We start from the raw sequence: 15378 nt of genomic DNA on the forward strand, positions 1-15378 counted from the left end.
AGCATTTATGCAACTGAAGATATTATTAGGGATGATTCGGATAGCATCAATGATAGAGAATCACATCTCTTATGTATTTGATACACTGAAGCTGCTGATTTATCACTAGGGTTCTGTTTTGAGACTGAATAGACGGGTTCTCGATATAAGAAAAGTGAGCCTAAGCTTTTCTCCTTGAATCTAATCACACCATCTGCTTTTTACTATGATCTGATACCTTTACAAGTCAATAAGCAAATGCTCTTTAGCCGTAAGTCTCCCGCGAGCCCAAACAATACGATATTCACCTGATGCGATTTTCTAGCACAAATCCTTTATTCTGTACGGGCCCTTGTGATCTCCATTGACTACAACTGATGTCCCTCACCAGCTTTTCAAACTGACAGTGTGGCACAGTATGGAGCTACCTCAAGCAAATCTAATGGCATTCAAGCGCAACACAACACAACACACTACATCTCATCACATTTCCTAACCAGATATTAGACCAGGAAACTGAGTCTATCTATTAAAGAGACCTGCCTTAAGCCGCCACTACAGCAATGATTCATTCGAGTAGCCTCAATAACAAGCTAAGCTGTTGATTTGCGAAAAACTGCTTTCCTTTTGAAAACATGCACATTGACTTCATACCTTGGTAACACATGGGCTAAACTCTGCTTCTCTCTCTCACTGCCGCAGTTTTGATTTTACGTCGCCGCAGCGATTGCTGTTCTAAATCTTTGATGGATATAAAAGCCTAATAAATGCTAAACCCGGTTTTGATTAAACAAACCTGCTTTTCTTCTCTTCTTTCTTCATTTACAAGAACCATCAAGAATCAACATGTCCTTCACCACTTATCCTGCTGCTCTTCCCTTTTTCGAGGAACTCCACAAGGAAGCTTTGTTGAAAGATTTGATTGCTGAACTTGTTCCTGTTGATGATGGTAAAGAAAACAAGGCGAGCAAGCAGGATACGGATGTTATGGAAGTAGATGGTTTGGATATCAACAACAACAGCAAGTTTATGGAGGCTTTCGACGAGGTAGCTAACCAGGCATGGACTACGAATGGTGCTTTGACCAATGCTTCTACCCGCGATGACATTCTTGATCTCTCGTATGGAATTGACTCCGTTCAGCCTGAAGGCCGACATGCAATGCTCAAGGCTGCTTGGGAGCAGGACCCAGAGATGACGCTTCACATCATCTTTTACACTCGCTCCATTCATCGAGGCAAATCCCTAAGCAAGGCTTTCTTTAACGCTTACTCTTGGTTGTTGCTGCATCATCCTCGTTCTGCTCTGGCCAATTTACACGTCCTGATTGACGGAACTGTTCGTACCGATGCTGAACTTGAACATGCTAGAAGACAGGCAAAGCAAAAGGCTCAAGCTGAAAGTGATGGCTGGGAAACTGTGGAGGAAAAGCATGAATTGTTGTCCCGTCGTGATTTCAAGACGCATGGCTGCTGGAAGGATCTCTTGGTGCTGGCTACCATCTATTGCCAAGGTCAGATAGGTGGCATCTCATATAATGAAGAGTATCGTGCTCTTGTCTGGCCACCTACGCCCCGCAACCATGCTTTGCGTTCCAAGGCAATCACAGAGCGCAACAAACGTTACAATCAAAGACGTAAGATGACTCCCAAAGAAGCTGCCAAGGATCTCGAAAACTCCAAGAAGATGCACATGGAACACAACAAAAAGCAAGAGGCTGATGCCAAGGAGAAGCGTTTGCAAGAGCGTCAGAAGCGTAAGCAAGTGGTATCTGATCTATTGGAGAAGGACAAGATTTACAGGGCACTGCATTTCACTGTTGCTCGCCTGTTTGCTGATCAGCTTGTCAAGGACATGAAGCAGTTGGAGAAGAACAAGCAAGCCAGCTTGAAGGGTCGTCATGCTTTGGGCTTCAATCTTAGTATGGCAGCTAAATGGGCTCCCTCTCTGTGCAAGTCTTATGACAAACACACGCTTCTAGCTACTACAATTGCTGAATTGTTGTTTCCCCCTCAAAAGTACCAAGAAAAGGATGAATCTCGCGTGCACTACTTGAACAAGGTACGAGAACTGTATCGTAAGGAGTACCTGGTCCCTTTGAGATCTGCTATGGACATTACTGAACACTACATGAGCCCTGGTCAATGGGAAAAGGTCGATTTCCGCCACATTCCATCTGTCTGTCTGCAACAAAACATTGGTAACTTTTTCAAGCATGCTCCTGATGCAGTCGTCAATTACATGAATGAAGTCGCGCGAGGAGTCAAGAAGGTCAGTGGTGCTACTCTAGGTCCCAATGAACTGGTATATCGTGTTTGCAATGCCGACCTGCCCAAAAATCTTATGAAGGTACTCAAGGAGCAGCCTGGTCTCAACGAGAAGTTCATAGCCGCTCAAGAACAGCTGGTGAATGGTCAATGGGACACGTTGATCAAGTCTATTCGCGATACCTCCTTGTTGGCTGTTGAAAAGGAGGAAGGTGATGGCAAGGCCAAGAAGAAGAAGGTAGACCTTGGTGAATGCTTGGCTATCTGTGATGTCTCTGGCAGCATGATGTGCGGCGGTGACAAGCCTGAAAATCAACCCATGTTCGCAGCTATTGGACTCTCCCTGGTGATTACCAACCTTGCCAAGCCTCCCTACAATGGCGCTGTTGTCACTTTTACTGACAAACCTAAAGCCTTCAAAGTGGACACTGATAAGCCATTCAGCGACCAGGTCAAGACTGTCATGTCTAGCAAAGTTGGGTTCAACACTGATATCTGCAGAGTGTTTACTAAAGTGCTATTGCCTATGGCCAAGAAACACAAGCTGGCTCCCGAGGACATGGTCAAGCGTTTGTTCATCTTTACTGATATGGAGTTTGATGCTGTTGACAATGGTATGGACAACTATCTCACTACGCACGAGTTCATCGAGAAGCAGTATGAAGAGGCTGGTTACAAGGTGCCTGAACTTGTTTGGTGGAATTTGTGCAATCAAAACGTCTACAAATCGTCCAAAGAAATGACTGTACCTATTACCAAGTCAGATACTGGAGTCTCTTTGCTTTCTGGTTTCTCTGCTTCCATGATCAAGTCTTTCTTAGATGGTGATGTCGATGATGAAGCAGACGATAATGACAGTAAGCCAGCTGATCAAGAAGAAAAGGAAAAAGATGGCCAAGATGAACATAACACGGCAATGGACTTTCTCAAAAAATCTGTCTACCACGAAAGTTTCAACGAGATTGTGGTCGTTGACTAAACTTGTTACATATACACATCCCAAAACTTGTACATAATGAAAAATACCCCTTAAAACAAAATAAAATTTGCATATAATAGAGTTCTGCAAGATTAATGTTCTTTTGATATTATCATAACACTAGTAGATCAATCCCGCTACGCCCGATGACGGCGTCGCCCTGCGGGCTCCCACCAAAGACATTCCAAATCAGAGATAATAAAAATCTGGCATAAAAGTAGATTTTAAACAATCAATTAACAGTAAAAAAAAAGCTATATCAGTCAAGAGGAGGAGGAGCTATCCATTCGCTGATGTTGCGACTTTTTTGAGATACTGTCATTGCAAAAGACGCCTTTATAAGGACAAACTCCCAAGAAAAAAAAGCATGCAGGCTAAGCAATTGTCCTTTCCAACTCTATAATCCCCATTTGATCAGCATCGCAACCATCATTGTTATCCTCATTGTCATTGTCAAGGCAATTGGAACAGCCAGCAGCAATGCCGCCCGCCGCCGCCAAAACATTCAAATTCAGCATATATTTTCTGTTCATGATTGGTCAAATCTTGTCTTTTGACGACTTCTTTAATCATTTCTGTGATATTCGACTATAAAATCGTGACAATTACCCTATGCTTCCTAATACATTCTTGGAGTGCTTTTCAAGGCGCATCCAATGGTACCAAGCAAGATAAATGTTTTTAATAAACTTATTGAGTAATTTACAAAAATATGAAAAGAAGTTTCTGGCCAAAAAGTCGAGATTTTACATATCAAAGCCCCACAAAGATGATTTTAGAGGTTACGTTGGATCGATAGAAACATTTTGATTCAAGATATACCATAGTAAAAGTCTTCGTTATCAAGGTGAAAAATGCAATCGTTTGATTTTCGATGAAAACCATGAGGGGTACCTCATGCTTTTTGGTCGAATTTTGGCCATATTTTTTTGGTCCCCAAAAAGTTGAGTAAAGGTGTCGGAAAGTAACTGCCAGATGAGAGCAATTGTTTGGCGCTATTCTGACAATCTAAAACGGCCTTGAACGCGAGAAAACGCGGCTTAAATGCACTCAGATATTGCTGTATCAGGGACGCTAAGGACTAAAAAGGGGAAATGCTAGTACGCTGCTTGCCCGTATATGAAGTAGCTACGTGTATATGGATGTAGAGCATCACATAAGAGTCAGATCCACAGATAATATGAAGGGTTTTTATGTATAAATGGAGGGTCACAATGAAAGTAGCAGTATTTTGATAAGATACGCAAGGGCAATTGGTAGCGCGAGCTGCCGCTGCACAGGTTGGTTCTCGCCGAAGCGAAGTGAAGCTAGAGAGCCATCCGAAGCATAAACACTCGTATTTCATAATAAAAAATGCCGTTGTTCTTGAGTTCTAAAGCTAAATCGCCAGGACTATTTTAGTAAAGATGGCACTCTTCAAATAATACCGTATGGTAGGTAAATTATGATGAATTTCGTGTAGGCAAATTCTTGTTACTATTCCTGAAACAAACCATCATATGGCTCCCTGATAGAAAAGGAAAGTGTGTTATGTTTGTATACACACACTGCTGCACAGCAGCCAAAGAGTTACCAAGCATTTGAATGCGAATCAATGACTAATTTGGCTTGATGAGAGCATCCTGAAACATCCTCTTTTGAGATTGTAACATATGACAGTTGCGAATGTGCAACATTACTCAAGTTTTTCTAAAGTAAAATAAACAAATAAAGCGAGATCTTAGAAGAAATGAGCTGGTAAACATTCTTCTTTCGCTTTGTTTATTGTTTTCTTGTTCTTTTCTATCGTTTTTTATGGTACCACAGTATATCAAATCTTACTGCAATGATGTACTTACAAGGATGTCATCTAACGCAAATTATGAATCATGGAGCACACGTAATTTACATCGTTCCATCTTAATTTTGGTAAGCGATGACAGACAAAGTAACGAGCATGGAAGTGAAAACAACGCACATGGCCCAATAAGAAAATTCTCCGCAAACATACTAATTCTCCTGGTGATCCTTTGCGTTGCTTTTTTTGTAGATACGAACAAAAGGATGAAACAAGTTGACTCTAAATGGAGAGTTCATGGAAACCATCAAAAAGCACACCATGCTGAAAAATGGCAAGGTATTAGGTATGATAGGACACAAATTATCATGTTATATGGAATATTCCAAAGTGTATATTACTCTTGCCAAATAGAAGATGGCCCATTGTGATGCCCAATAACAATTTTTTGGTATCATGCTAAGAGGGTACACAGTTAAGGAAAAAAATGCTACCACTCAAAATGGATCTTGGATTACCCAGGGCGCTTCTTGAAGTAAGATTGGGTCAAATGCCAAGACTGTTGCTACAATTTGCTGGACAAGTTTATACCGAGAGCACGGTATTATGTTACACTGGACGTTACAACGAAAAAGCGGGTTTTCTTGTGTGAGTTTTTCGTTTTTATTGTATTGATTGTATAAGGCATATAGTATAGGTTGATTGGGATTCTTTTTTCTTTTTTACAAATTTTTTTTCAAAAAAGAAAAAGGAAAAAAAAAGGAGGTCTTTAGGCATATTGTACACAAGTCGAATGAGTGAAAAAAAAAAGAAAGTGTGTGTGTGGTAATGGGAACAAGACAGAGAAAAAGAATAAAAAAGAATTATACAATTACAGAGGTAGGGTGGAAATAATAAAAAATTGCAAGCAAAATATATGGAACAGTTAGGCGCCTTCACTTTTCACTGTGCTTGGTGAAGATGCTGCATTTTCATCAATAGATTCGAGGTGTTTATCGTTGTTTGTGGTTGATCCAGTCGAAGAAGATGAACTCAATCTTGCATTTGTCCGTCTAACTGATTTGCCCTTGTTGTTGCTCATTGCTTCGAAGTTTTGCCAAATGTAATTCTTGCATTTGTCTGCGTTGGGTAAATCTTGAATCATTTTTGCGATCGTATTCTTGCGAAGTCCAAAGAAATCAGGGCCAACAGGATTATGACCATAATCCATGTTACGGATAGCAAATGCTCTCCTCACAGCAATTGTCCAGACAGTAGTGGGAGTAGGTCCTCTCCAGCATTCAGAGGGATTATCATCAGCATTTAGTTGAAACTACAAAGCATTGTTACTATAAAGAGTTCTGTAAAAAGGAGCTGTAACTTACGATAGGCTCATCGCCACCATCTAAAATTTCACAGGTATATTGAGTATCACTGTGAGGATCGACCATACTTCTATACCACCTAAGGAAAATGGGATTAATAGATGTTATAGTCATATTTCACGTGTATCCAATTACTTTTTGACTCTGTATCCTACAGGATAGATGTATCTTTGATTGTGAAAGGCAGCTTTATCCCAAACAACAGTTCCCAAACTAAGAACTGTCCAGGAATCTACCTCAGCAGGAAGGACGTAGCTGCCATCTTTTGTTCGTTCTACCTCTACAAAAGGTCTAATATCATTGGCATTTGGTGGTTTTGTGTCTCTCTTCTTTCTTCTCGATTGATGGTAGTATGTATCTGTTGTTGTAGGGTTCAAACGTGTAGTTGCCATTGCACTATTACTATTACTATGTGTACTCGTAGTAATGACAGAGGAAGTTTTACTTGAGGAGGGGGAATGGCGATGCACAGTGAGGTGGTTACTCATTAATTTCGTATTACTGTCGTGATATTGCTGCTGCTGTTGACGATGAGAAGGCGAAGAGGAAGAGGGAGAAACGTGTGGGCGGTATTGTTGATGGAGATTAGGAGGAGAAAGCTTTCGTCTTTTGATCACTTCTTGATCAAAACTGCTAGAATCGTATCGACTACCAGGCCAATCTGGATCTAATGCAGGAGGATACGTAGGATGATGATAGTCATCTTTTTGCATCTCTCGAGGAAAAGAAGAGGACGAAGGAGGATTGAATGACGGTAAACGGTGAGCATCATCTCTCTGCATTGAAAACTGTAATGCGTTTAACTGACTAAGAGGTGGAGAGGGCGATGCCAATTGATGATGTTGTTGACGGCTTTGTTGCTGTTGTTGCTGTTGTTGAAGTGTAGGTGATGTGTTGTTGTGATGATGGTAGGAGGGAGGAGGAGAAGTGGCACTCGATGGATACTCATTGCTATTCCAGATAGAACGCATGGGAGGAAGATAATGTTGGTTTTCGCTTTTGTTTGGCACTAGATGGCGTACAATCGGATGAAGCTGTATAAGCACTTCGATGTAGCAATCGTATCGACCGTCTTTGTCAGATTCTGTAAGTTTGCCTGTCACTTGGGCATTGTTGTGATCATCGTTTAGTATCGAATTCAAAGTGCCATGGCCTTCCCATATAATATTCGATCGAGAATCATGAAGAGGAGACCAGTTTTCAACAGTAATGCTTTCTTCGAAATTAGCACTGTAAATAGCCGTATTACTATTCATCAACTGATCCGGGCTAGTATAAATAAATACGTTAGACACAAAGAGTAGTTGGTAGCGTAATCGTTCATACCATGATGAACAAACGGATGTGAGACATTTCTTTAATGGCACACCAATCCATTTTCTATCCTTGAAATCATCTAATTCGAAATCAAAGGTGCATAGGCAATGAGTATCAGATCCCTTGAAAGTGTAGAAGATTTTGACTTGAGAGATAGGTTAGATTCATCGCCTTGAAACACGTAAAAAGCATCATTACCTTTGCTGATTAACTTTTTATCTATTGTGGTTTCTTTTGGCTGTAGAATCTGATTGATTGACATTGATTGATGGCTCATCTTTGTAATGTTATATATGCTGTTGTTATATTCAGTATTGGCGTGAGAAATAAAAACCTAATAGGCGAACAGCATTATCTAGATATTGAATATAAAATTGGGTGATTTTTATATACACAATTGTATATGTAAAATGTGTTGTATAATTGCTGTTTCTATTGTCGCGGTTCCTTGATTTTCTGCTTTTTTTTTTTTTTTTTTTTTTTTTTCTATGAAATGTTTATTCTTAGTAACAGACTAGTTTTTGGATATAATGGTGAAAAAATAAAATAAAAAAAAGTGATTGAAAAAGGGAAGAAAAGGGAAAAATGGGAACAAGAGAAATCTGATGTAGATAATAAGAAAATATACAAAAAAAAAAAAAAAAAAAAAAAAAAAACAAGAAAAATACACAAAATTAGGACCCAATTAATGTACCCGAAACAACGACCAACAAGCGGGATTTATGTTTGAAATGTGAAGGAAGGGGTCATAGCAAGTGAACACATTGAGCAAAAGCGTACGATTGCATTTGTCAAAATTTCAATTTTCTATTTCGAATAAAAATCCAAGCAACGTATCAAATCTAAGACTAAACGAGGAGCGAATGCTGATTTCAACTAGATGTTGATGCGAATTAATCTTTTTTCCATTCATCCTATCAGGTACAAAATTTGAAATTAAATAATTTCAAATATTCTAGAACAATAAAGTAACGATGTAATAAACATATCATGTCTTGAATGCAATATGTTCGCTAGCATCTTCCATGCCAAAAACTAAAAACCTGGCAATACTGTTGTGTGTGAAACATGCTTGCTCTTAATATGCTATTACAATAATCACTGATCAATGTTCCAACACTTTATTTGTACATTGACATGATTACAGATTTGATTGGGTACACACACATGTATTTCCATCGATTCAACTTGATGTACGCATCTGACTTATTTTTCCAGGTAGGCCTAAAAATACCAAAATCGAGTTTGACCTAAATTTAAAAATTCCCTTGATCATTTGTTCAATTGGACCAATGTTCTGGTATTCATGTTTGTTAGGAGCAAGATTATTTGAGTAAGTGCATCAAAGCCCAATTCTGAACTCCTACGAGATTGTGCGTTTAATACCGCGGGGGGATCAAGTTTTGCCGTCAGAACAAGTTATATGAAAGGATGAGCACGTCATTTGAAATTCTTTCCATAATGAACTCTTTCCAACTCATGTGTGTAACTCAATGTTTGACAGTGTATTGTATTGTGAATCTAGTGTAACATTGTAATGTATATAGTATTCCCATTCTACGGGCTAATTAAAGCTTAAAAAAAATACTTACCACGATCTAGGAATTGTACAAAATTGCTCACGCTCTCACACTCTTTCACAAACTGATCTAGGCGACTAGCATTTGCAACTTCTTATTGCACTAAAAGTACAAAGGCATCACGGACACCATTGGCCAAATCATGGAACCATATGTTTCTTTTGGGTTGTAACGGCATTGCCTTGAAAGACCGACTAAAATTGACCGTGTTCTATTGGTAAAATGTGTCAATTGCCATCTAGATGTAACCAAGCGAGATATAATCTCTGAGTTTGCGTTCTACAGTATTGCATAAGTTACCAGTGATTGTACTTATAGGATTACTGCTTTGGATTATGTCTCTTTCAGTCATACCACCGACAAAATGTGAACATACATTCAGCAAATTCCATTGATCAAATTTTAGAAATCGACGGAAAATACTCCAATAGTAGATCAAGTAATCAATGAGTGGGATGTGTTATGAATCTGGGGGAGGGGGGAGGCTTTCGGCCTTGGCCGAATCTAGAACATATATTGTAGCAGCAAAAAACAATCAGCTATAAGTTTTGTACTATTGAAATTATAAATGAACTTGATTAGACAATTAATGTCCTTCCGCAACTTTGAGTGTCTAGATCGATTTACCTCAATTGAACATTGCAAATCATGTGCCAAATATGCAATCATTTTTTTTGTAGAAATAGTAGTCGTGTCATCGTCAATGGAAAGCACATGAATGCAGTAACAGAAAAGGGACGAAGCTTAATCGAAACTGAAACTTAGGCTTAATTTGTTAATCTATATCAATGAAAACATTACATAATGCACGCCTAACCATCTCCGATTCATCTCCGACAGCAAAATTCAGGAACCATTTACCAATAATTTCCTTAATAATATGAAAAAACCCGAGCTTGCTGAGTAATCCAAAATGTAAGTCAATTTATTTTATTTTTTTTCGACATGGCATGCCATAGTCTGAAAAACAGAAAAATTATAATTCTGATCCTAGGATTTGTTGTTGGTGTTGATGCCAGCAACGCTCTTTAGCTTCAAAACAGGCATTTTCCCATTTCACTTTCTCCTCCCACACTTGTCGCAATTTACTGTAGGCCAATCCACATAAAGTTTCGTAGTGATCAGTCAATTCTTCCAATGTTGCTTCTAGTTTTGAATTCAAAAGCTTCTCTTGTTCTAACTCCTGTTGCACCAGCATTAAAGTTTCATCTCCTTGTTGTGTCATTCCAATGCTATCACAAGGCATAGTTTGAACTTGAACATGCCTTGTCCTAGATTTTCTCGTTTTTTTTCCCTCACTTTGCTGTTGGTGCTCATTAACCATTGAAAATACAACCTCTAGCGCCATAGTATGCTCCTGAGCAACACCCTTTGATATCAAATCACTGGGCTTTTGTAGATGTAATTCCTTGTAATGATGGAGTCGTTGCTTTAATCCTTTTTCAATGATATCATGTTCCTCTGCTATCACTGATAATGATGATGATGTTGCTGATTGGGGCCTCGGTAAAACGTTCAGTATCTCTTCTTCGTCTTCTTCTTGTTGTTCTCCAAAGTTTTGTTGTGGTTGTAAGCATGGTTGTACAATGGCACCTCCTTTTGATAGCAGTGGTGCGGGTACTAGCATGTTTGGGGTATTATTTATACCAGCGACATTGCATTTAGGGAGAATAGTTCCTTTCCTCATGGGTATTATGGGATGCGACGATGTTGGTAATGATTTACTGTTCTTGGGCTTGAAATTGAAAGGATTCGCAATGATTTCAATATAATTTTTACGCTGCTTTTCATTAGTGCTTGTTGATGCAGATTTTCTTTTTCTGAAAAATAATGCAGATGCTCGTTTGGGTGAATCCTTTTGGAACTCCTCGGGACATGTTGTATTTAGAAATTCCACTAGTGCTTGAGTGCCTGTCTTTCGTTTGCGTGGTTGCTGCTGATTCCAATCATTTGAGGTATACTTTTCTTCGTCTGATTGATAGTCTTCTTCTTCAAACGTAATCCTCGCATCTTTTGGCTCGAATGATGATTTGATAGCCATTTCTTGTGTTTCCATAAATCAAGAAACAGTAAAGAGGGAAAAAGAGAAAAAAGGAGTTGACTTATTCATTTTTTATGAAATATTACAACCGTATACAATATGAGGTTAAATTGTTTAAATAGCTTGTAGATGTGGTTTATAAGGAGGGATCCATAGAGATTTTATCATATATCAGGAGACATTCAATCAGTATATTTGTGAATTTTGGTCCCACTCTAACATGTCAGCCTTGCTATTCTTTACAGACGCAGAATGTTCAATTCTGTGAAGAGTGCCTCATTGAGATATCGAGATCAATGCATAGTACCCGGTGAAGAACAAAAACAATGTTGATAGCAAGGTTTGCCAAATGGAGAATAACCCTGCACCAGAGGGCTTTCATTTTCGATAACAGTAAACCCTCATATTTTGTAAACTCAAACACCTATTGAAACAGAGATGAAGTTAACAATGTTAACATTGAGTTTGCTGGTTACTCAGAAGTACCAATTGCATGGACAGGATAAAAGGAAATCCACTGCCGTTCCAATCGGTGCTTTTTAGTAGGCAAAACGGCCACAACCGAGAATGTTGAGCGTCAATGTTTTGAGCAATGATGCACAACAGGTATCTACTAATTGCTTATTTAACGTATTTTTTTTCGCAGATGAGGACCCTTGATCTCATCATGTCTATTATGCCTCAAGCTATGCTTACCATGATAAGCTGTTTACCACCTGCTTACAGAAAACGGTCTATTTTTTATCATTACGACTATTGTTTGACGTTCTCTCTCGAGGCTCCCGCACCAAGTCTAAGCAGACAGTGTTCTTTGCAGATCAAAATAACTACGTAATATACCATTGCATGCAAGTATTATTATAAATAACTGAAATGCTGCACTTATTAATCTCTTTCACAGCTATGAAATTTGTTTCAGACTTCATGATAGTATAGGAACCAGCGTTGTTTCAAAGAAGATTTCATTGAGGGTTCTTCCAACGGACAGGTCAATATAAGCAACCATGATCGACACAGATTCATCTCAAATGTTAAAAATAGAAATTTCAGTGAGTTGAACACTAATAGCTTACTCATCGAGTCGTAACTATCAATGTTTATTAACCCAAACTTCCGCTCGTGTTAAGAAATGAACTTTCATTGCTTTTGCGAGACATTCAAACATGTAATTTGTATTTTTGAAAGACCTCTCGCCCAAATCTACCTCATAATCTACGAATAAAACAATGGGTAAATGTTTATGATGAATGAGTCATGTCCGACAAGTTGGCTTGAATCTCATCACACAGTACCATTCACAAAATGACCGTGGAAAAGAATGCATGGGAATGAATCCTTCCCGTTTCTGTGAGATGGTCAATTGATAACATTACCACATTCAAACGGAGTTATCCTGTGGGATATTCACATAGCCCGAAATGGCTATTAACATAGATTCAACAATGTTATAATTTCTGCATATCTCATTCAGCTTTTACTTAGATTCACTAAAAGTTAAATATAACAAACTTTACTTGTGATGAAAAAGCCTATATATTTAAGATCTATGATGAAATGATGATTGTTAACGTAGACAAAATGGGTGTTCCATTGCGAAAAAGACAGTGGTGTGTCAACTATATATCCCCTCAAAGATCGCTCTGAACTACTGCACACTGCTATTAAGTTTATTTATACTGTTGACTTAGAATGTCTGTTATGTACACTACACAATATTGCTAGTACTTATGTCTATATCGTAACATAATGAATTTATAGTCCCTAGGCACTTTCAAAGCCTCAAAAAGAAAAGAAGTTGATCTAACAAGTATTTTGATAGACTGGCGTTATTAAATATAGAATGCAAAAAATAGCATAATCAACGATAATGCTATGACTTGTAACATACTTTCCATAGGCTTCAAGGGCATCTATTACTGTATTGCCTTATGAAAAGGGCATGAGTTTTCCAGCTGGCCCCACCAGCCAAAATTAATTCAAACCCAGAATCATAGTCTGTTTCAGATTGGACAAATTTTGATGATTATGAACTCGATCGAGCTATTTTTGCAGATTCGACTAAGTGAAGTATGATAATCACCCCATGCTTCCTTAAGCTAGTCCCTGGTGGTAGGGCGAAGTGGTAGAACTCCCGTATGCCAACGGGAGGATCCCCGGTTCAAATCCTGGTGAACGCAAGTTGTCTGATTTTTTGACGTAGTACTGATGTCCTCGTTTGGTGTTTTGTATTCTTATCCATTATCTATTTTTGACGATTTCCGCAAGATTGCATTGGCTCTAGGTTTCGCACCTTATTAGTAGTAGATTTCTTTCCCAACTTAGTTCAAAAATTCTTATTCCCCTTCTTTGCAGACATTGGGTCCACCAACAGTCTTTTCTATCCCTCAGCATGACATTTAAAGGACTTTAAATAAAACCTGGAGCTCGACTCCCCTACAAAAAAAAAATGCTTCCTTAAGCTTTCCTGGAGTAATTTTCAAGGCGCTTCCTATGGTACCAAGTTATATAGATGTTTTGAATACACTTATTGAATGATTTGTAAAAATATGAAAAGAGGTTTATGGCCAAAATGTCGAAATTCTACATATCAAAGTCCCACAAAGATAATTTCAGAGGTTGCTTTGGATTGATAGAAACATTTTGATTCAAGATATACCATAGTAAAAGTCTTCGTTATCAAGGTGAAAAATGCAATCGTTTGATTTTCGATGAAAACCATGAGGGGTACCTCATGCTTTTTGGTCGAATTTTGGCCATATTTTTTTGGTCCCCAAAAAGTTGAGTAAAGGTGTCGGAAAGTAACTGCCAGATGAGAGCAATTGTTTGGCGCTATTCTGACAATCTAAAACGGCCTTGAACGCGAGAAAACGCGGCTTAAATGCACTCAGATATTGCTGTATCAGGGACGCTAAGGACTAAAAAGGGGAAATGCTAGTACGCTGCTTGCCCGTATATGAAGTAGCTACGTGTATATGGATGTAGAGCATCACATAAGAGTCAGATCCACAGAAAATATGAAGGGTTTTTATGTATAAATGGAGGGTCACAATGAAAGTAGCAGTATTTTGATAAGATACGCAAAGGCAATTGGTAGCGCGAGTTGCCGCTGCGCAGGTTGGCTCTCTACCTTTGCTTCGCTTCGGTGAGAGCCATCCGAAGCATAAATACGCGTATATTTAATGAATGTAAGTGTTTTTAACATATAATCGCATCATTTTGCAAAGAAAGCTGATGGGGATGACCTGAACCTGGTTTCTTTACATACATAGTGATGCTGCCTTTGTAAAGCTTTTCAACAGCCCCCTTTGTATTTCTACCAAATGAAGTCGCCCCAATCGTGTTGCGCTGGTACTCAACCTAGCTCTTGGTGGCAGAGTGACCCGATATTTGCAGTCAGTGAAGTTGTACGTAGTAATTGAGTGTTTAGACATGAATAAACCAGGTTTTGATCTGGAACATCCAGCCCTATTTAATCAGCAAGGATGCATATTTTTACCTTCTTTCTCAGTTTCTCTCTTTATACTGCATCATTATCCATTTCCTCTCACATTGAATGCACAGCAACATTCACCCATACAATTTTGAGCTATCAAATGCAGCTTGAACACAATTGGTTCATTACAGATTGTAGAATCGTAGATTGTCTGCATGTGTCTTAACATGGTTCGAATCTTGACATTATTCCGTGCTGGTCGGGACATTCCTCCACAATGTCATCGCCGTTAAGAAGATATGATCCAATTCAGCCTCAAAGGTTATCACCCCTCGTCCAAAGGATACACCAAGGGTAGGTACAATGTGGATTTGACGTAAATATCATGTTACTAATTCTCTGATTTACAGCCAGTTTTTACCTCTATTATTATTCATCCATGTACCAACTTCAAGACGCGAATCCTACTAATACGTACGAAAATTTCACTTTTCAGGTTTCGCTATCGAGTAAGGACACTTCATAGTTATGAATCTGACTCTCCTACAATGCTTCACGTCTTCCTTACTAGAAACCGTACGTGTACGATCAGTCAACGTAGTTGCATTACCTCCTACAACTCACAAATATGTAAAACACAG

The 15378-nt window shown here is 38.8% G+C and overlaps 3 protein-coding genes across 3 annotated transcripts; 1 reads left to right on the forward strand and 2 right to left on the reverse strand.

The window, feature by feature from the left end:
• Positions 1 to 825: 825 nt before the first annotated feature.
• ATC70_003502 (uncharacterized protein) lies at positions 826 to 3225 on the forward strand (the record flags this gene model as incomplete). Its single annotated transcript, XM_064822861.1, has 1 exon — positions 826 to 3225. One exon carries the CDS (start codon positions 826 to 828, stop codon positions 3223 to 3225), a length of 2400 nt encoding a protein of 799 aa, XP_064679461.1.
• Positions 3226 to 5927: 2702 nt separating this feature from the next.
• Positions 5928 to 7960, reverse strand: MCM5 (minichromosome maintenance protein 5; the record flags this gene model as incomplete). The annotated part of the gene is made up of 5 exons (XM_064822862.1): positions 5928 to 6314; positions 6367 to 6445; positions 6502 to 7635; positions 7693 to 7828; positions 7882 to 7960. 5 exons carry the CDS (start codon positions 7958 to 7960, stop codon positions 5928 to 5930), a joined length of 1815 nt encoding a protein of 604 aa, XP_064679462.1.
• Positions 7961 to 10239: 2279 nt separating this feature from the next.
• Positions 10240 to 11304, reverse strand: ATC70_003504 (uncharacterized protein; the record flags this gene model as incomplete). Its single annotated transcript, XM_064822863.1, has 1 exon — positions 10240 to 11304. The coding sequence occupies one exon, from the start codon at positions 11302 to 11304 to the stop codon at positions 10240 to 10242; it is 1065 nt and encodes a 354-aa protein (XP_064679463.1).
• Positions 11305 to 15378: the final 4074 nt, after the last annotated feature.

The sequence above is a fragment of the Mucor velutinosus genome (genome assembly GCF_035048745.1).
Source record: "Mucor velutinosus strain NIH1002 chromosome Unknown tig00000165, whole genome shotgun sequence".
Taxonomy (NCBI): domain Eukaryota; kingdom Fungi; phylum Mucoromycota; class Mucoromycetes; order Mucorales; family Mucoraceae; genus Mucor; species Mucor velutinosus.